This window comes from Salvelinus fontinalis, chromosome 28, assembly GCF_029448725.1.
Source record: "Salvelinus fontinalis isolate EN_2023a chromosome 28, ASM2944872v1, whole genome shotgun sequence".
NCBI classification, from domain to species: domain Eukaryota; kingdom Metazoa; phylum Chordata; class Actinopteri; order Salmoniformes; family Salmonidae; genus Salvelinus; species Salvelinus fontinalis.
Genome location: NC_074692.1, coordinates 22,446,953 through 22,469,913, shown reverse-complemented (window position 1 = coordinate 22,469,913; position 22,961 = coordinate 22,446,953). Strand labels below are relative to the sequence as shown.

At 43.9% G+C, this 22,961-nt stretch overlaps 1 protein-coding gene across 1 annotated transcript in view; it reads left to right on the top strand.

Annotated features, from left to right (window-relative positions):
* LOC129826405 (coronin-1C-A-like) overlaps positions 1-15,802 on the top strand; it is a 58,952-nt gene extending 43,150 nt beyond the window's left edge. Inside the window, exons 3-11 of the mRNA XM_055887102.1 lie at positions 5,697-5,819; positions 7,262-7,391; positions 9,222-9,403; positions 9,562-9,681; positions 9,802-9,906; positions 10,109-10,254; positions 10,739-10,796; positions 10,998-11,240; positions 12,578-15,802. Of these exons, the coding sequence (XP_055743077.1) occupies positions 5,697-5,819; positions 7,262-7,391; positions 9,222-9,403; positions 9,562-9,681; positions 9,802-9,906; positions 10,109-10,254; positions 10,739-10,796; positions 10,998-11,240; positions 12,578-12,697 (1,227 nt within the window). The 3' untranslated portion in view covers positions 12,698-15,802. The remainder of the gene's footprint in view (positions 1-5,696; positions 5,820-7,261; positions 7,392-9,221; positions 9,404-9,561; positions 9,682-9,801; positions 9,907-10,108; positions 10,255-10,738; positions 10,797-10,997; positions 11,241-12,577) is intronic.
* The last annotated feature ends 7,159 nt before the right edge of the window (positions 15,803-22,961 follow it).

Here is a 22,961-nt window from a genome sequence, read left to right as displayed (position 1 = left end):
GATGTGGGCCTGGGCAGCCACATGATGGTCTTGGCTCCTGCCCTGTCATCACTAATCTCTGATCTACCCCTCCATTCACGTGTTAAAGCTGGAGCATATCTCCAGCCATGTACAGTCAGAGTAGAGCGCCTCACAGTGGTGTCCAGTTTGCCTGTACTGTACCTCTCCTCTCATTGTGCTGCATTTCTCATGGAGACCAGCCCAGGGTCTGACCGGTCTGCAGCCTCAGCTGTGCTCTCAAGGCCGTACACTCAAAGGGAAGCGGAAAGGTGGACATTTCCATGGTGCGCAGAGGGGAAGCATGCGTGTACGAGCCCTCCCATAGTGTATCACATGTTTTGCTGTAAGGATGTGTTTGTGCGTGACTCCTCTCTTGGGTTTTACGGATTCAAAGTGTTAACTTTGCCATTGTCCATTTTGTTTTGTTATCTTATGAGGTTCAGACACAATTTTGTGTAGCTTCACTTATTGCTATCCAGAAGGTCTGCTTGCTTGACGCATTCTCTCATAGGATATCATGCAGCACATAGCCTTGTCAAGGTCCTTAGGTGTTCTGGTCATTTACAGAATACAGTATCATATTTAACAATCCAATGAAAAATGTATGTTGGGGACGGAGTCTGCTTACATTTGGATTGCTTTATTCAATTCAGGCTTTAGCCTATTTATTTGATGGGTTGCGTTTTATTTTGACCGTGCTATTCATCCTTTCTACTCAAGTCAGTGGTTTGCTCAACAGGCTGTCACGTCTCAACTCCCACCTCCTTGTCTACATGAAACACACTCCTACCCAGTCTCCGGTCTCTCCCACTGGACTGTTTGCCGTGGAGATTATGACCTCTGGTCTGGTCTGCCATGCCGTGCTTTGCTGGTTTGATTTGTTTCAGGAGCAGCTCTTTTTTTGTTGTCAGTGAAAGTGTTCTGTGATGTCACTCAAGGCAGGCATGTAAAGGGGCTGTGCCAAATAGCTAACAGTCTTTTCACTGTGTTTATACTTGTCGCCGGCCGTTGTACTCTGCCTGATCTTTAGCTTAGAGCACTATTCTCTGTACTTACAATCATCATTTATCAGCGCCTATCCTCTTATCTATAGCTTTAGCAATTACTCACCTGGCACCTTCTCCTCCGGAATGGTTCCAGTTCAATACAGTTCTGTGGTTACCGAATTACATGGGGGTAAATATTATGACACTGTAATAAGAATCAAGGCTTGCCGTATCTTTTGGCTACATTTACACAGGCAGCCCAATTCCAATATTTTTCCTACTAATAGTTTTTTTGACCAATCACATTTTACCGAGCTGATCTTAATGGTCAAAAGTCCAATTAGTGAAGAGGGGAAAGAACACAATGTTTTATCAGAATTAGGCTGCCTGTGTAAACACAGCTATACATACCTGCCTCAGGCTGCGTCTCAGGGAGGAGCAATTCAGTCAGAGCAGAGGCAGGTTGCCACAGGCCAGTCATCCTACTGCTCTTCACTATCTCTGAGAATCTAGCTTAGTTACCTGTGTTCACCTGAATCAAGGAAGTTGGTCTCTATATAAGAATGTCTGCTAAATGACTAAAATGGTTATGCATTGAGAAGTTGTGGTGTAATAGAGTGAGATGTGTACACTGTCTGTTCTCCTCATAAACAACAGCAGCATGGTGGTGCCGTGCCTGCCTTGGAAATGTTTTAACAGTTTGGCTAGGATCTGTTTATTGGCAGTCCTTTCCTAACCATCAGTGACCTCACCATACACAACATTCCAGCCTTTTGTAGTTGATCACAACGCTATCAAATAATATTTATTCAGGCTTGACGCGAGATAGGTACTTCTCTCGTACCGTGGAATTCCATATTGTGTATAGCAAAGACAAACACGATTAACACCTCAGTGGTGCGTTCAACACCCCCGCTCCCTCAATTAGTCACAGCCCTATCAGAGCTGCCTGGGGTGTGGGATGACTGGAATGACAGGCTCTGTCCCACTGGACGGCATGTCAGCAGCCCTATGAGCTGTGTGTAAACAAGCCTACAGCAGCCATGTGAACTGTGTGTTAACAGCCAGGCCTACAGTAGCCCCTCACTGCTGTTGGTCTCTGTCCCCTCTTCACAAGTCAACCATGTAGATTGTTGGTTGGGGGACAGTCTGTACTGTACTCCTAGTTTTTTTTGTTGAAGAACAACAAAGCTTATCAATTGAACTGGTGTGTGAGATGTGTGTATTAGTTTCCATGTGAAATGTGAGTCTCCTGTAGAGTGCTGAGGTCCTCCCTAGACTCTGTGCACATGTTCCTAGTCTGCAAGTGCGTACCAAATGTAACCCTGTCCCCTATATAACGCCCTCCTATTGACCAGAACCCATAGGGCTCTGGCAAAAAGAAGTACACTATATAGGGATTAGGATGCCATTTGGGGCACTGTCTCTAATCTCTCTGGGGGTCTGTGAACCAGGCAGCAGTTAGAGAACATGACACTGCTGATGTCAGCGGAGCGGCAAATACCACAGAGACGGGCCGGCGGCAAATACCACAGAGACGGGCCGGCGGCAAATACCACAGAGACGGGCCGGCGGCAAATACCACAGAGACGGGCCGGCGGCAAATACCACAGAGACGGGCCGGCGGCAAATACCACAGAGACGGGCCGGCGGCAAATACCACAGAGACGGGCCGGCGGCAAATACCACAGAGTGTACAAAACATTAGGAACGCCTTTCTAATATTGAGTTGCACCCACCTTTGCCCTCAGAACAGCCTCAATACGTTGGGGCATGGACTCTACAAGGTGTCGAAGGCTTTCCACAGGGATATTGGCTCATGTTGACTCCAATGCTTTCCACAGTTGTCAAGTTGGCTGGATGTCCTTTTGGTTGAAAGATCATTGTTTGTTAAACATGAAACTTGAGTGTGAAAAACCCAGCAGTGTTGCAGTTCTTCACACACTCAACCTGTTGTGCCTGGCAACTACTACCAAACCCCGTTCAAAGGCACTTAAATCTTTTGTCACCCTCTGAATGGCACACATACACAATCCATGTCTCAATTGTCTCCAGGCCTTCTTTTAACCTGTCTGTGGATTTAACAGATGACATCAATAAGGGATCATAGCTTTCAACTGGTCAGTCTGTCATAGAAAGAACCTCAAGTTTTGTGTGCTCAGTGTATTTGCCTATGTACTACACATACCCAGATCCTAGTCTGCCATCTTCACACCTTTTGTTGTCCCTGTGAAGAAAATAAAGTCTGCTGAAAACCTGCAGCTCAACATGTCACAATCACATGAAGCCAGGGAAACCACACCTCTGCTGACATTAACGACATTATACAACCAACCACCCAGCCTGATGAAAAACATTGGGCGTGTTCCACATTGCAGCCGACTTTAAAGGCGAGTCGAAACTGACTGTACAAATCACCATGCATCATAAATAACTACTCAATAATATCAGTCAGTCAATTCCCCCATGATACATCAGTTTGATGCTCTCGAACACAGCTGCTAGCTAGCTGTATGTTGTTGATCTGAGCAAGGCCGAAGCAGCTACGAGGAAATGCTAGTACTGAGCAGTATCCTGTGCTATTATAGGCCTAGCCTACATCCCTCTGTCACACCTGGTCCTCTGCTGATATAGCCTAGCTAGCCTACACCCCCTCTACACTGATTTGTCTTTCCTGCTGCACATCCTGCTGCTAACAGGCCACCCCCCCAACAGCGGGAGATTGAGAATCACTTTCAGGCCACTGCTGCAATATGGGCCGCTGTTTGTAACCACGTAAACCTTTCTCTCATTCCAGAAACTGCTCACCTCCCTCTCTGGCTATGTATTCAGAGAAGCCTATCCTTCCCTCCCAGGCCCAGAACAGCTGCTGATTATTCTGTTAGATTTCCGGGAGTGTTCTCTGGACAGGGCGAAGCATGGTCATGTGATTTTTTTTAGATTCATATACACACAGGTATAGTACACTCAGACTTTGATCACTGATATTGGAGTTTGTGTCACGGCCCAGCGCTGCTGTAGGGAGGGCTGTGATTGGGTCCTGGGCAGTGTGTTGTGGTGTGAACCAATTGACAGTCTTCTATGACCACTATCCCCATGGCCATGTCTGGCACTCCCAACATGAAAGATTCATTTTAGTTTGTGTTGAACTACTGTGACTCACTGACCACTATTGTAATCAGGTTTTAACCTAACACTGTGGTGTATTGTGACATGTGAGCAGCAGAGTTGAACTGGCCAGTCCTTTTTTGGCCCAGTGCCACAGCAGGCAGGGAAGTAATAGAGCAATATGGAGGAGACTTCAGACAACATACTGACTCATATCCTGGTCTGAAATGGCTGTCTGGGTCCTAGTGGCCAGTCCACTGCCTGCTGTTACACAAGCATTTAGACATAGGGCCTAAACCGCCCACTCAGGTACATCGTTTGTTACCTCCCTCTGTCCACATACGCCTCGATTACATGTCCATGAGGACAGAGTTTCTTCATACCTGAATATGTTCGTTCTCTTGGACTTCACGCTCTTAGGTTATCAGAATGGTCATTCTAAGCATTTCTCTTGAGTTTCGAAGTCAACATTAAAGGCTGGTGTGCCTAATGCTTACAGGCCCTGTTATTATGTTTTCTAATGTCTACAGTAGAGACCTGGAAAAGCTCTTCTCTCCCTGTGACTGAATATGCAGCACTTAAATTTAGCCCCTCTGAAACCATTGTTGTTATGGTGCCCAGTCTACTGCTAGAATGGCTGTGGGCATTGAGTGATTTTCATGAGGCAGACCATCATGCTTTAAATATGGCTGCAGCCAGCAGGGCTCTCTGTCTCGGTGACATCATCTGACTGTCGGGCACTGTGGTGGTCTGGTTGGGCAATCAACTGACGGGTTCATGGAAAAGGGTGCGTCAGTCTCCCGAATCCAACCCTAATCCCACTCAGCATCTTCAGACCTCACATTACCCATTCTTCACACCGTGGAGAGCACCTGATCCTCCAGTCACGATAGGGCCAGAGGTCAAGATAGTAACCGCCTTCAGACCAGACTGATGTCATCAGGAAGTCAGCTGATAGGGTGGAAAAGCCTTCCCTTTGTCTGGCTCCTTTGTTTTGTGTGTGTGATGGCTGGGGAAGTGATTCCTGGCCATCTGGCCTGTGTGTTGTTTAGGGGAATTATATAAGAGGCTCAGATTGGAGGTTAGCTCAGGGTTTCACTTTAAAGAGCAAAAAATAAGCTTCTGCTGGTGTGTGTGTGACGTCATCACCACCAACACGCCGTCATTTACATATTCAACAAGGGTAAGCTGTAATCTAAATGAGTCCTAGGATATAGCTCTGCAGCAGAATTGCAAACAGAAATCGTGTTTAGAGGCTATGACCGTGCTAGGCTGGTGAGTCTCTCTCTCTGTGTCTCTGTTCCCCTCTATGCTCTTAATGCATTAATGGACTGTGTAATTTGGTTGAAAACACAGATTTAAATACAGGTAGTCAATGTGTCTGGTTAATGTTTGACTGAGCTCCTCGGCCTGTTGCCCTCGGCTCACAGGGAACATCTCAATTGCATACTCCTTGTTTTGTACATAGTCTCTGGTTGGTCGGCCTAACCCTGTGATTTCATGGTTTAAGTTAAACTCAGGTCAAGTTGTTCCCTCAGATCACCAGGCGTCATAGACATCCGTGACTTTATCTCATGTCTGTATCTGCTTGTTTCTCCACAGGCGGGCCGCATTGACAAGGCCTACCCCACAGTGTGTGGTCACACAGGCCCTGTGCTGGACATCGACTGGTGCCCCCACAATGACCAGGTCATCGCCAGCGGCTCGGAGGACTGCACAGTTATGGTAAGGTTCCAATCACCCCTCTGACACACGCCTCAGCAGAGACTGCCTCTCAGTGGAGCCGCACAGCAATGTTTGTTCATACTTAACCTGTCCCATCTACACACACCCTCTCACCAATGCCAACCGACAGGAGATGACAAGTTTTGGTTGTGAAAGGCCAGACACTGATAGCGTAGGGAAGGGTGCTGATTCAGATAGTGATATGGTAGCTAAGCATGGGTGCAGGCAGGGCTCGCCCTCTAGTCTGGATTAGATTAGACACAGAGAGAGACAAGTCATATAGGAATCAGCTCTGGGGAATGATTTAGCCTTTTTTATATGGCTGAGGTCACTAACTTGTTTGAGGCTGGTACTGTACTTTTCTCCATATGTCCTTATTTGGGCTGTGAACGGCAGTGATCAGTGTGCTCAGTGTACTTCGGTATGCTTCTACCACTTCCCCACCTGTAGGCGTTGACTTCCCCATGCAACTCTCAACACCAGAAGACCTGTCTGTGAAATGGACGCAGTGTTCTGAGTGCATTTACAGAAGTTGAACGGCCAAAGGTTCCTCTCTCTTTAGAACATTTAATATTGCTGCTAGAAATACACACTGAATTGGTTCCCTAAAAGTAATGTTGACTTTAGATGACGTTTCCTGATGAGCTGCTGTTGCTGTTGAGACTGCTGTATCCGTAGTGACCTATTGCAGCTGGAGTAGGAGCTCTGATTAGACTAGAGGTTCAGTAGTAATGCTGTGGTTTGACTACTGAAACACATGCCTTTCATAATGTCAGTCTTCTGCTGTCGGAGATCATAGAGATAATGACTTTCAACTTTAGTCTTTATTTCCATAGATCAATGTTCTGATTCTGCAATGTTTACCGTATTTGTGTAGTCTACTGGCTGTATTGTCAGTGGGAACTAAGCTACTCAGGATGTACGTCAGTATGGTGAGTGACTTTAGATCTCTGCTGCCCCCTTGAGTCTCATGGTTGTGTGATCTACTAACTTCCTGTCACAGTAATGTCAATGTAGAAGAGTTTTTGACAAGTTTGTTCATGTGAATGTACAGCTTTCTGCGGTCGATTTTAGTTTAGTGCTTTACGACACGTAACAGCAGGGGAACTGCAGCCATACTCTCTGACGCTTTAACTCTACCTACATGTATATATTACCTCGACTAACCGGTGCCCACGCACATTGACTCTGTACCGGTACCCCCTGTATATAGCCTCGCTATTGTTATTTTACTGCTGCTGTTTAATTATTTGTTACTTTTATTTTCAATTTTTTACTTAACATTTTTCTTACAAGCCCTTAAAACAACAATGCAGTTAAGTAAGCATTTCACTGTAAGGTGAAATGTTGTATTTGGCGCACGTGACAAATTTGATTTAAATTCCGTATGCTATATTGACCCTAGCTATGCCCTGACCTCTGACCCTTGTCTCTGTCTGCAGGTGTGGCAGATCCCTGAGAACGGACTGGTTACTGGCCTGTCTGAGCCTGTGGTGGTCCTGGAGGGACACTCCAAAAGGGTTGGCATCATCACATGGCACCCCACGGCACGCAACGTCCTGCTCAGTGCTGGTGAGTGGTATCCTCTAGTGTTGCATGGTATACCAAAACGTCTGTACTTTTTCGATACTAGAACATAAAAAATGGTTCGGTACAATCATTTTTGTTAATTTCGCTACTTCTGTCAAATTTCTCACGGATCAAGTCTGTATCAGCGCTGCTGAAGGTCCCCCTTAGTGCGAGCGCACTGTGCCTGCTCCACTTAGTCTGCACTGGGAGTCTGGGCTGCATCACGTTTGCTCCCCACTAATGCTGCACAGAAGTTTGCACACTTGAATAATGCGACACGGCATGTAGAAATGTTAAACCTGTTAATTACTGTTCGCAAAACAATGTCTATACAGGCTAGAACGCTTTACAATGCAATAAGATTCCGTCAGCTTCCTGCTTTGTAGGCCAACTTTCCGTGCTAGCTTACAGCTGAAGCTAACATCAATTCACTACCCGAGTACTTTGTTTGTGATAATATGCGAACCATAATGCAAAATATGCTGATTTCAAAGCTGATTGCCACAAACTTTATTCATTCACTTAATCGGTCTCTCTCATGTCTCTCCCAAAGATGATCTATTGCCTTAGCGAACTGACTGTGTGTGAATAAGGCTGACGGACCGCCCCCCTCTTGTGAATGATGTCATTAGAGGTTAAAGAGACGGCGCACTCTTTTATAAACCAAGTTACTTCTATGCAAATGTTGTTGATCAGTACGGTACAATATTAAATCATTTTATTTGTCACGTGCGCCAAATACAACAGGTATCAACCTTACAGTGAAATGCTTATAAGTCCCAAATGGAAGGGAAACAGATGAAATTAGCCAAAACAAGCTCAATTACTCAATGCATGCACACACTCCTATTGAATATGCGTTCATCTGTATTGCGAATAGGCCTAGATTACATCTTGGTTTATCAATAGAGATTTACCATTCCAATTAAAACATTTACATTTTCGTTATTTAGCAGACTCTTATCCGAAGTGACTCACTGCTGAGTGTATACATTTTCGTACTAATAAATGATTACCATTGTTATGTACTTGTTTTAACCAATAAAGTCCAATTGATTGTATAATTGATTCATTAATGCGTACATGTCTGTCTCTGATGTCAAACATTTCCAATGTAATGATGAACTCAGAAGATGCCTAACGATTGAACAGAGCAGTAGTGAAGTTTCTGTCTCCATGCCTTTTTTTGCTGTGGTATTGTGATGGTATCAAAAGTAAAAATTCTGGTATCGTGACAACACTAGTGTCCTCCTGTCCTTGTTATCATTATAGTTCTGGTTCAGCCTGTGTGCCTCTGCTTTTGTGGTTGTATTCTCAGTCGCCATCAGCTCTCTCGCTCTCATCCCCTCCTCGCTCTGAGAACAATGGTAACCTGCTGTGAGCTTGTGGCATAATTTTCCCCAAACACAGATGTCTGATCAACGTACATCTGTCCTCATTGACACACTGACAATTGCCTTAAAGGGATACTGCAAGATTTTGGCAATTGTGCTGTTTTTCTACTTACCAAGACTCCAATGAACTTGTGGATGTCATTTGTTATCTTTACATGCAGAAGTAAGAGGTAGTTTCACAAGCCAATGCTGACTAGCGTTAGAGAAATGACAAGGTCTACAGGTACACTAGCGTATGCTACTTTACCTGTAGACTTCGTCATTGCTTAATTGCCAGAATCTTGCAGTATCCCTTTGAGAATGACCATGTTCACCGTGTTTTCCCCCTCCATGTCGGAACCAAACCAGAATGAGCTAAGAGTTGTAGATATTATCTTGCCACATCAGTGATTGTGTCCATGCTTCTCTTGTGTGTTTGTTAAATGTGTTTAATCCTCAGGCTGTGACAACCTGATCATCATCTGGAATGTGGGGACGGGCGAAGCCATGATTCAGCTGGAGGATATGCACCCTGACGTCATCTTCAGCGCCTGCTGGAACCGCAACGGCAGCCTCATCTGCACTGCCTGCAAGGACAAGACCATCCGTGTCATCGACCCCCGCAAGGAGGAGATCGTAGGGGTGAGCACCACTGACAATAATTTTCACTAACAAACCTGCTGTATAGGGTTGTCAAATTCCGGTAACTTACCCTAAGCAAAATCTAATTTGAAGGGATCTCTGAGGTGAGGATTTAGGATGTACGTACATTATGTTGATGTTGACCCTCTTTGTCACAGGAGAAAGAGAAGGCCCATGAGGGGGCACGGCCCATGAGGGCCATCTTCCTGTCGGACGGAAACGTGTTCACCACGGGCTTCAGCCGTATGAGTGAGAGACAGCTAGCCCTGTGGAACCCGGTGGGTCACCCAGTCCTCCTCACCATCACAACTCGAGTCCCAAACGGAACCCTATATTCCCTATATTAAAGATGTTACTGGACTGTTCAGTAACTGACTATGTCAATGTTTCATTTACAGCAAGCCATGGACGAGGCCATCTCAGTGCATGAGATGGACACCAGCAATGGAGTTCTCTTGCCCTTCTATGACCCAGACACCAATGTGGTTTACCTGTGTGGTAAGGTGAGTGGAGTTTTTCCGGAAGATTACATACACATCCATTTGATCTGCTGTGCAGGTGACTTATACAAGTCGTACTTTGATCCATGAAGTCATTACTAAAACATTATACTGTATCTTAAACTTGATTCTATTGCTGCTCATTGAGTCATAAAAAAAAAGGAATTCAGACAAACACTAAAAGGCCGTCATCTGTGGTTTGTAGGGTGACAGCAGCATCCGCTACTTTGAGATCACGGACGAGGCCCCATTTGTCCACTACCTCAGCACCTTCACCACCAAGGAGCCCCAGAGGGGGATGGGATACATGCCCAAGAGAGGTCTGGATGTCAACAAGTGTGAGATCGCCAGGTAGGGCTCGCTGAATAGGGAAATGGATCAGCCATTTTAGGACTGCTCTATCATATCGGAATATCATGTTTTGTTGGGCACACCCCTGATTCATTTCAGCAAGGTCTAGTGGGAAGGTCTAGAACCAAGTGGGATGGTGCTTGGCTGGGTCTATGATGAGGGTCTATGAGGTGGCCCTAAACGGAAGACGACTTGTAATGTGGCGCTATTACCTGTCCATGTCCACCAGGAGGCAGCACATAACCACATGTTGGAGGAGAGCTCTCTCCATATAAACAGATTAACTCCGGCCCTGTCAACCAGAATTGTGTACCATGCAGTTATACAACTCCATGTTTACTGAGGCTGCCTGAGAGTATTGCCAATGTCCTGGAAGTAGAAGTGCATTGGGCTGGGCTGCAGTGTTCTTAAAAGGATGTTAGACAGTGGGCATGTTATGTGATGTTTTGAATAATATACTTATTTTTTGCTTCTATGTTGGCAGGTTTTATAAACTGCACGAAAGGAAGTGTGAACCTATCATCATGACTGTGCCCAGAAAGGTGAGCTTCTTCATTCTGATCTAGACGGTCGATATATGAATGATTTCAACAATCAATGCCACATTTTAACTGAAACTGTCTGTTTTGAGGGATAGATTATTATAGGGTGTTTTACTGGACACATTTAATCTGTGTCCAGGTAACGGGCCCTATGTGTTTGGTACAGCGTTCTCTAACAGCAGTCTCTGTGCCGCTCTGCAGTCTGACCTGTTCCAGGACGACCTGTACCCAGACACGGCAGGACCAGACTGTGCCATCGAGGCGGAGGATTGGTTCGAGGGGAAGAATGGCGAGCCCATCCTCATATCCTTGAAGAATGGCTACGTCCCTGGCAAGAACCGCGACCTCAAGGTGGTCAAGAAAAACATCCTGGACAACAAGCTGAGCAAGAACACGGAGAAAAGGGGCCCAGCCAACAAGTCTGCCTCGCCCACTCCATCTAGAGTGAGGACTTCTGTCTCTGTCTGGGGAGGACTCTGACTGGGTTGTATGGGAGAGACATAGTCTCTCTCCACTCTATTTCAGTGGTCCTTACTCCAGTTCTAGAGTATCCTCAACGGCACACATTTGTGTTGTAGTCCTGACTAACATACCTGAGTAAACTGAGGGCCTGCTGATTAGTTGACAAGTTGAATCAGGTGTGCTTGTTCGGGACTACAATAAAAATATGTACTGTTCGGGGTACTAGAGGACAGGAGTTGGGTAACACTGCTCTATTTTATGTAAACAAGTACTACTCACCAGACACCAGGATATTATTCTGTATGTAAAATGTACCACTAGTGTTTTGAGTGAAAGTTGACACCAGGCTGGATCAGTATATCAACATTTCAGTGTGTATCTCCTTGGGTATGTACAGTGCTTTCACAGGACTAGTCTGATTGCTACACCCTTCACCACTGAAACAGTCATCAAATGGCCTTTAGTTCAGCCCTGGCCTTGACATGTTGCAGCTGGGCCTTGGAACATGAAGAGTTTGTTGGCTGGGTGTGTTTTAGAAGGGGGTGGCTGCCTGACTTCATAAGGTGGTTACTAGAAGTCTCCACTCCCCTCACTCTCTGACTCAATGAGGGGTGGTTGCTGCTCCTGCCCCACCTCGCCCACAACACCGCTGCCCGCGCAGGGCCCAGCCCTGGCCTCCGCTTCGATCTGCAGCTCTGGCCTGTAATCATGGCAGACTGGGCTGCTGCTCTGCAGGCGCACCATGTTAACCCTCAGGGTGCTACGGGATACTGGAACCCTGCATGCCTGCAGGGATAGAATGGATATCAGGATTAAAAAGGCATCTGGAGAAATTCACTAGATAAATACAGTGTGTAGACCAGGGATCATCAACTAGATTCAGTCACGGGCCAATGTTTTTCTTTTTCTTGAACGGATGGTCAAGGGGCTGGTACATAATTACAAATATTTTGTAGACTGCAAAATGACCACAAGAAGCCCAAAACTGATATAATATTTGAAGAAAACAACATTTGGAACAGAATTCCAAAATAATAATTTGGAGCTGATTTGCTGGTGTTTTTAGTTTGTCCAACAATAAAAATATTTTATTATAATTTAAAAAAAATACATATTCAATTGCTAATTTGGGGTCCAAATAAAATCACTAGTTATGGAACCCTGCTGTCGACCCTAAATTTGGTTTTAGATAACAATATACCAAATCTGTTGCATTTACTGTCATTTTGTCTTGGTGCAAAAGCTTTAATTATACTAGGACTGGTACCAACACCTCCAGAAAGGGCCTCATGTCTTGCTCCTGTCTCTGTATTCCTCAGAAAAACGAAGCCAAGCTGGATGAGGTCTTGAAAGAAATCAAATCCCTCAAGGACCTGGTCAGCAGTCAGGAGAAGCGAATCATCCAACTCGAGGAGCAGATGTCCAAGATCGCCATTTAAGGACCCTCCCACCAAAATTCAGGACGATCCATTGGCTAGGAGGTGGGCAGGACCCGTCACTGCCAATCTCAATGACAGCGTTCCGCCTGAAACCTGCCTAGCAACGATCCCAAGCAACATTCCCGAGATGAACTTTTCTTAGCCAGCCCCTAACCCTCAGTTAACATGATGGAATAAGAGAAATATGGGAAACTATTCCATTCCTTTTAATACGTGGCAGTTTAGTCTTGTTTGTTGTATGAAAAAGTCTTGCATATTCCTTTTGCTTTTAAGATTGTGACCAAAAAAATTCCAATGTGAACCATTTTTATTTGGGTAAACCCAAATGTTTTATATGTAGATATCAGTATTTTGTCTACCCCAACTACTTATTTTGCCAAATTTTAAAGGAGTTATGTTTACACACCTCCTTGACAGTATTTTTCTTCAAAAACAATTTTCTTTGTTTTCCAGGAAGATTAAAAATACAAACTATAAGGGACAATGCAATAGGCTGGTAATGCGAGGGGGGATGGCAGATTTCAATAATCAAACAATTACTGTAAAAGACAATGGAGGAGAACCAACTCATTATGAGAAACTATCAAACACTCAATCCTGATGTATCATAGTAGTTCTGTTGTCTTTGCTGAAAAGCTCTGAGGTGGTGGTGTGATTCTTGCTGTAAGTGTTCTCGCTCTCCCGCCTGGCTTTTCTGAACCTCTAAATTCTTCCCTCTCCTCCCATCTTAACAGGACCACTGTCTGTACAATTAACATCTCCTGATTCTGACCAGAGATAATACATTCATATATATTCTACTCAAGAGATTTGAATCTCCACTGTTTATTCTCCATATTTTATCTCTCTTACTCTAGCTTGTTTTACTAAGCAAGCAGCAAACATGCAGTCCTTACATATCATTTGATACCAGGTATAACTTATGTTTGCAACTTGAACAACGTTTTGATCATCTCCATCAAGTTTGTGGAACAGAAGGGGTATCAGTGGACTCCCCTTAGCTTTGTAGATGAAAACGACAGGTGAGATGTCACCCTGCACCTTGTACTTCCCGTAGCCTTAGATGTTCACTTGAACTGTTTTCCTTTTTTGGAGTTGTTTACAATGCACATGCCCCAATCCAAAAATCCTTTTCAATCATTTAGGTTGTCTCTGCCATCAGCATTGTTAGCGTTCCTGTCATTTAGGTGACCTCTGCCATCAGCATTGTTAGCGTTCCTGTCATTTAGGTGACCTCTGCCATCAGCATTGTTAGCGTTCCTGTCATTTAGGTGACCTCTGCCATCAGCATTGTTAGCGTTCCTGTCATTTAGGTGACCTCTGCCATCAGCATTGTTAGCGTTCCTGTCATTTAGGTGACCTCTGCCATCAGCATTGTTAGCATTCCAGTCTTATGAAACAAATGTGCCATAGTTTGCCACTATGTTCCTTTTTTGTCATTGTCCCCCTCTGGCCCTGTGACACAGATGGTATGTACTGTAATAAGTTCTGCACTGTAAGTTACAGTTCTGCTGACTCGTGACATGGAGTCACCTGGGTGGCTTGTACGGGTTCTTGTGGCAATGTCCTGTGTGCTGCCCAGAGAAGGACCAATGGAATTGTGGTCTATGTAGCTGGTGAACATTTCCAGACGTTTAGTAGTGGATCAGCCTTGTTCTGCCTTTGATTTGATTTGAGGTGTAAACCCCAATGTTGAACCATGCCCTTGTGTTCAGGGTGTGTCAGGATGCTCACTATTCACCACTTCATTGGCCCATATCCATACAGCCAACCAGAGGGTGAGTAACAGGGGTGTATCTGAAACAACAATTTTGACAAGATGTAACGTGGAGAGGGAAGGCTTTCAGGATGTGTGAATTTGTCTCGAATGTCTTTGGCCTGGTTGTAGTTTTATTTTTTTCAGATAGAGAATGTGAGGATTTTTAGATTATTATATGGATTCACCATAGGGTGTGACCAAGGTTCTGGCCAATGATAACAGAATTGTGTGGTGATGTTAATATACTGTGTTTTTATCCTGTGCTTCCTTCTCCGGCTCTCCCGTTGCAGATATCCCACTATGTACTTATCAGGATTTTAAATAGTTTCCCCTTAAATACTCGCTCACATCACTAGAGAATCAGAGGAACACGGAGTCGTTTGGATCGTCCGAATATTTGATGGTGTTGCCAACTGCGATAATAGTTCTGTTGTCATGCTATTTTTGTTATGCATATTTTTTCAGCGGGAGGGTGGGTTAGGTGTAAGGTTGAGTTTGTTAGCCTTTAAAGTTTGTTGCCATTGAAGAGATCAGAAAGTGCCATAGTTGTGCACAGGAAGTGCTTAATGATGACTGGTTTGAGAATGGTGTGAGTTATTTAGCAGGAGAGTGGATGGGCACCCTGAGAGGAACTTTGACAGTGTGTGTTGGGCATAGAAAGCACTGAGATGTATGCTTATCAATCACTCCATCTTGGCCTCACAGGATCTAAGATTACATCCGAGGATGCAATTTTACACGAAATATGCATTGTCTGGTGTTCTGTAATATTTTAATGGGGTTGAGAATTACTTCAATGTGTTCTACTGTGCTGTAGAGATATGAATCAGTCAGGGGAGGGTGTCTTGGGCCTTGTCCTGTACTGCCCTGTAAGTGCTTCTCCTCAGCCTCCTTGGTCCACTCAAGGCAGCGAGAGCTGTGATGTTTGGATTATTGGTGAATAGCTATTCAAAGGGACACTGTAGGTTGGAGAAATATGCTGTAGAGAGATGTATGTGATGTTTGAAATAAAGGCATAGAAAATGATTTAAAGCTTTGTAAATATTTGTTTTCATTTATTTGTTTTGTTTATTGTTTTGGGCTGCAGTGTGTTTGGGAGTTGGGTTCTGGTGGGTTTTGAACGTTACCTCTTGTCTGCGTTCCTTGCCATAATGCGTCATGACTGAACAGAATCTCCATTCTATCACAGGTGTTATAAATACAAAAGAGAAATGAATAACAGAAGAAAAAAAACAAGAATTCAGCCTCTTGTGGAGGTCTGTAGAGCATTTTTCTTTTTTTTTTTTCTGCTTCAAGTATCAAACTTATCGATTATCAGAAATTAATAAAGAAATAAAAAAATGAAAGTGTATTCTGTTGTCAAGTTAATGAGTGATGCAGAGGACTGGGCAAACATGACTTGACCATCTTCAAACAAGCAATATATGAGATGCAGTGCATTTGGAAAGTATTCAGATCCCTCAAGTTTTTCCACATTTGGTTACATTACAGCCTTACTCTAAAATGGATTGAGTCGTTTTTCCCCCCTCAATCTACACACAATACCCTATGAAAATGCACCAAACAGGTTTGTAGAAAGTTTTATTTTTTGAATACATTTGCTAAAATATGACATTTACATAAGTATTCAAACCTTTTACTCAGCACTTTGAAGCACCTATGACGGCGATTACAGCCTCGAGTCTTGGATATGACGCCAAGCTTAGCAAACCTGTATTTATAGTTTCTCTCATTCTCTGCAAATCCTCAAGGCCTGTCTGGTTGGATGGGGAGCAATGCTGCACAGCTATTTTCAAATCTCTCCAGATGTTCGATCGGGTTCAAGTCTGGGCTCTGGCCGAGCAACTCAATGACATTCAGAGACTTGTCCTGAAGCCACTTCTGCGTTTTCTTGGCTGTGTGCTTAAGGTCTTTGTCCTGTTTTGGAAGGTGAACCTTCGCCCCAGTCTGAGGTCCTGAGGGCTCTAGAGCAGGTTTTCATCAAGGATCTCTCTCTACTTTGCTCCGTTCATCTTTCCCTCGATCCTGACTAGTCTCCCAGTCCCTGCTGCTGAAAAACATCCCCATAGCATGATGCTGCCACCACCATGCTTCACCTTAGGGATGGTGCAGGTTTCCTCCAGACGTGACGCTTGCATTCAGGCCAAAGAGTTCAATCTTGATTTCATCAGACCAGAGAATCATGTTTCTCATGGTCAGAGTCCTTTAGGTGCATTTCGGCAAACTCCAAGCGGGCGGTCTTGCCTTTTACTGAGGAGTGGCAGGGCGGCCAGCTCAGTTGGCCGGGTGACAGGCTCTAGGAAGAGTCTTGGTGGTTCCAAACTTCTCCCATTTAAGAATGATGGAGGCCACAGTGTTCTTGGGGACCTTCAATGCTACAGAAATGTTTTGGTACCCTTCCCCAGATCTGGGCCTTGACACAATCCCGTCTCTGAGCTTTACGAGGAATTATTTCGACCTCATGGCTTGGTTTTTGCTCTGACATATACTGTCAACTGGGGGACCTTTATATAGACAGGTGTGCCTTTCCAAATCCGGTCCAATCAATTGAATTTACCACAGGTGGACTCCAATCAAGTTGTAGAAACATCTCAAGGATGATCAATGGAAATGATGTACCTTAATTTTGAATCTAATCGCAAAGGGTCTGAATACTTATGTAAGGTATTTCTTTTTAAAATTTTCTTTACATTTACACATTTCTAAACCTGTTTTTCGCTTTGTCAATTATGGGGTATTGTGTTTAGAAACAATTTTGATGTAATTCATTTTAGAATAAGGCTGTAACGTAATAAATGGGAAGGTGTCTGAATACTTTACTAATGCATTGTATGTCAAGGTATTAAGTGTACGCTCATATACTTTTGCTCTCACATACTTGCTATTCTTTATCAAGAGATTCTAGCTTTCCTTGTCTGAAACCCATGTATGCGACCATACCCCATATGGTCCAAAAAATGGACAAAAAAACCCATATACAAATCATATATAAAAAAAAAACATATGGACCAAAAAAACAGCTTCACTTCTGTGAAAGGCAGCATGCTTCCTGTATTCCTCACAGATCAGCCAATGTCTTGCTTCTTGCTTGACGGTGAACAATCTGCTGGTTGAGGGGCCAATATACCACAAAACAAGACTTCTCCCCCAGCATTTGGGTAAGTGTCATAGCAGTGGGATGATCAGTAGTGTTGGGCTGCATAAGCTAGTATACAGTTATAACAAAGTCTCCACTTTTTAAAATAACAACCTGTAATTAGATTGATTCGTTTTTTTTTCTGAAATGCTGAGGAAATGTTGCAACATCACTGATGGGGTGGATTTAGATGTGGTTGTATTGCAGATGATTATCAGTCAGTCACTGTCACTAACATTTTTTGTAAAGGAAATTGATCCCTTTACCCAGGCTCAAAGTGATGTTGATGAGCCACACCATCTTAAATATTAAGCAAATGTATACTGTATTACAAGCATTGGGTATTTGTGCATGACAGTGCTGGTATTTCGGTACAGTGTCCTGTAATGTATCACACTAGGTTACAGAAGGTAAAGTTACTTTTCACACTTTTTTGTCTTATAGCACTTATCACATTGGTTCTTCCTTAGCGCATGCTAAGGTAGTGTAAAACAGGGAGGCTTGAATTGGGCATAGCTATGCATCATAGTTTTGTGATGAACGTCTGAGTTCTACCACTGTTTCCTTGAACATAGTCAATACATTTTTGCTGTTATCATTTCCCTTTGCAGATTTGCCACCATGTTTACCCCAAAGCCTGGGAGATTTCCAGCTCTTGTGTTACTTCTGGTTCTGTCAAGCAAGGCGGTCTCAAGATGTCTACCTAGCCACAGGGAGGTAGCAACCCATGGACCCCAGGAGTCAAACATGTCTGAGCTACCACCTCAAACAACGCCCCCTGTAGCCCTCACCAAAGACCTGACCGAAAACGCAACAAAAGTCTCCGTTACCCAGCAAACAATGAGAACTGAAACCTCAGAGACAGACCATGAGACTGAGCTCTCCCACACCACTGTGAGAGCTAAACAAACACCTGTCCCATCCGCCCTGCATCCATCCAACCCTACCACTGCCATCAACTCCTTCACAGAAGGGACAGCAAAATCTTCCATTCCAGGAAGCATCAGTGTCTCGAACAGAGTGACATGCCCGACCATGACCCCTAAGGGGAGAGGGCTGGTAGGTCAGTGCCTGATCATCATCGCTGTGCTGGCTGCTGTGATGACAATGTTCATTGTCAGCACCGTCATCCTCCTGACCAAGCTGAGGGGGAGCAGATACAGACACCGGGTCCAGCAGCTGCAGGGACAGGGCACAGAGATGGTGCGCATCTCAGCAATGGTCCCCATCAGAACCAATTATGGAGGCCAGGGGAGATACAGATGCCCTATAAGCAACATCACCCTAATGCCAAGCACAGAGGACAGCGAGGGGGACAATCTCACTCAACAGCTTCATCCCAGACCTTGACAGAGGCTTGTAACACTTCACAGTCAAACTTGCAATTCACAATAACACACTTGCGCTTACATAGCAAAGGTTTTGTACTTACACAGAAAAATAAGTGCATTGCTTAACTCACTGTTATTCTAATGAGAAATACAAATCTATCACTTTTGCTAAGCATGTGCATACCTGACCTTCCCTGTACATACTGAATAAAAACATTTAAAATGTTTCTGTCCTACTGAATTCTTCAACCTCTATCGAACCTTATTACAACAATGCTGAAGCAAGAGGTGCTCCAAACAGCCATGGGCAAAACAGAAGCCCTGCAGCGCCAGCAGGGATGTAAGTTCTGAGGCACATGTTTGTAGCTGACTGTAAATATGATATGTTAGGTTTGTACATGTGTGATATTATGAAAGACGGGTCCTCTCTGTGACCTGGTCTTGTAGGCTGTGTGGAGACGGGCTGTAATCTGGACCACATAATTAGAGATCTCTGAGAGAAGCAGGGGGAAAATAGGGACTCGCCCTGTGGAGAACATAAATACCCACTAACTGTACAAAAAGTGGTCTTGTCCATTTTAGAGAATACTGATTCAACTGTGTGTAATGGCAAGGGTGAAGTGAGGTCTTTGTCTTTGATATTGAAGAAAGTACTGCGAATGTTGTGCTACTCCAGTGCTTTAAGCCTGCACTAACATTGACCACATTTTGGCTGAATTTTGTATTTGACCTAATCGCTCAACTTAAAGAATTGCCACAAATATGTAGTGGACAAAGATGTTCCCCTCATAAATATCTCCATCATATTTAAGGTTTAGGACCAAACAAGGCAAAGGAAGGAAAATACATGCAGTACGGCAGCCCCTAACTGTCCCTCCTTTCTAGACTGGCCAAAGCATCCACCATGATCCCACTTCTGGGAGAGGAGGATTTGGGGGGGAGTTATGTGAAGCGGTATGGGGAGGGGATGGACGTCTTTCTGCAATCAGCTGGCTTTTTTTAGAACTGGAGAAACAACTTTCAGTATACTGGAAGTTACAGGACAGGGTGGCAACTTGGACGCTCCCTCTTTTTCCCCCCTCAATTTCCTTCTGCTCTCTCTCCATGCTGTTAGAATCCCTCTATCATTCAGTCCAGAGGAGACACTTCAGCCAGCCACCATCTGTAAGTACAAAACTTTTCTTTTTCTTTTTCAGTTTAGTTCCCGGTTAGGACACAGTACTAGTCAAAAGTTTGGACCCTCATTCAAGGGTTTTTCTTTATTTTAACTATTTTCTACATTGTAGAGTAATAGTGAAGATATCAAAACTATGATATAACACACATGGAATAATGTATTAACCAAAAAAGTGTTTAAACAAATCAAAATATATTTTAGTTTCTTCTAAAATAGCCACACTTTGCATTGAAGACAGCTTTGCACACCCGTGGCATTCTCTCAACCATCTTCACGTAGGTGGCTTTTCCAACAGTCTTGAAGGAGTTCCCACATGCTGAGCACTTGTTGGCTGCTTTTCCTTCATACTGCGGTCCAACTCATCTCAAACCATCTCAATTGAGTTGTCGGGTGATTGTGGAGGCCAGGTCATCTGACGCGGCACTCCATCACTCGCTGCCTTGGTCAAATAGCCCTTACACAGCCTGGAGGTGTGCTGGGTCATTGTCCTGTTGAAAAAAAATCATAGTCCCACTAAGAGCAAACCAGATGGGATGGCGTATCGCTGCACAATGCTGTGGTAGTCATGCTGGTTAAGTGTGCCTTGAATTCTAAATAAATCAGTGTCACCAGCAAAGCACTATCACACCACCTCCATGCTTCACGGTGGGAACCACACATCATCCGTTCACCTACTCGGCGTCTCACAGACACAGCGGTTGGAACCAAACATCTCACATGGACTCATCAGACCAAAGGACAGATTTCCAGCGGTCTAATGTCCATTGCTCGTGTTTCTTGGGCCAAACAAGTTTCTTCTTATTATTGGTGTCCTTTAGTAGTGGTTTCTTTGCAGCAATTTGACCATGAAGGGCTGATTCACGCAGTCTCCTCTGAGCAGTTGATGTATGTTACTTGAACTCTGAAGAATTTGTTTGGGCTGCGATTTCTGAGTTTGGTAACTCTAATGAACTTATCCTCTGCAGCAGGTAACTCTGGGTCTTCCTTTCCTGTGGCGGTCCTCATAAAAGACAGTTTCGTCATAGCGCTTGATGGTTTTTGCGACTGTACTTGAAGAAACTTTCAAAGTTCTTGACATTTTCCTGATTGACTGACCTTCATGTCTCAAAGTAATGTTGGACTGTCATTTCTGTTTGCTTATTTGAGCTGTTCTTGCCATAATATGGACTTGGTCTTTTAACAAATAGGGCTGTCTTCTGTATACCACCCCTACCTTGTCACAACACAACTGATTGGCTCAAACGCATTAAGGAGGAAAGAAATTCCATAAATTAACTTTTAACAAGGCACACCATTTAATTAAAATGCATTCCAGGTGACTATCTCATGAAGCTGGTTGAGAGAATGCCACGAGTGTGCAAAGCTGTCATCAAGGCAAAGGGTGGCTACTTTGAAGAATAATCTAAATATTTTGATTTGTTTAACACTTTTTTTGGTTACTATTTATTCCATGTTATTTCATAGTTTTGTTGTCTTGACTATTATTCTACAATGTACAAAATAGTAAAAAAAGAAAAAAAAGAATAATCTTGAATGAGTAGATGTGTTCCCAACTTTTGACTGGTACTGTATGGGTAACAAGAATAAATGGTAGTTTTGATTGCTGTAGACTTTGTACGGTATGACAAACCTGTCAATTTAAGGACAAGAAATGGGGACAATGGGGAATGTTTTTGTTTTTAGGAAATTAAAGTTACATGACTACTGTCACGTTTCATTTGTCATACAAGATCAGTTGTGGTCTTACATTTTTGGTGAAGACATAAGAAAAGGTTTCCAAAGTGTAGATTAACATATCCATCAATCTTTGGTTTTGAATGATCGAAGTACGTGTCCAAAGTTCGAGAGGGTGAGTCCTCCAGCTAATAGAATGTTTAAAGATGATTATGGTGAATGTCATATTAGAAAATTAGTCTTAATATTAAGAGGGTAAAAGTCACTAACATGGTGGTCATTGGAGCTTGTAGGTGAAGATGGCTGGAAGAATTCAGGATGATTCTTTTAGTGTTTTTCAGTGGATGGACTGTAGAGATGATGACCAACCAGGAGACTATTCCTGAAGATGTAATTATGTCTGGTAAATACCAAGGTCCAGTCACAGCGCACATGGCTCTGTAGCTTTCCTGACTGAACATACATGGGTGGGGAGATCAAGCTAACCATCCATTTTAGTATGAATAAAGTACATACATACTGTATGCATAACCACACAAGAGAGACATGATGGACACATTTACAGTAAGGAGTAAGAGGTTGAATGTAACAAGGCTGATTAGAAGCCAGCCATTCTCACCAGAGTAGTAAGCAGCACTGTGTAATTACATGTATTTCCAGATGGAGTGAAGCTACAGATTTAGAGGGTTTGGGCTGTGAGATACTGGTGTGTAATATTATGTTAGGAGAGACGGTTTGAACTGCATTAGTTGCTTCTTGAGACTGACTCTTTCTCTGTAGAGCATACTGTAAGTGCACCTGTTCCTAAGGCAGGCTGAATGCAGGCTTTCCCTATGAGCAGAAATTACCCATCCGATCCCTGCCGTAGCCTGTTAGCCTGCTGCAGCCCAGTGTAAATGGAGACCACAGCCACAAGTCTCCCACGCCTCTCTGCTCCCTGTGGCATATATAGCTTTCTCCTCTCTTTGGTGTGGTGGATGGGTGGCCTCCCTCCACTATACACATTTAAACCATGACCAAACTGCCGGCCTCCACCCCAAATAAGTAATAGCTACAGACAGTTAAAATAGATTTAATACAATATGCGAAATGGGAGAACTATTGTGGATGTACTTTTCTGTAGTGATTGTATAACTAGATGGATCTGGTAATTGGGAACATGAGCAACACCTGAGAGGTTTTTACTT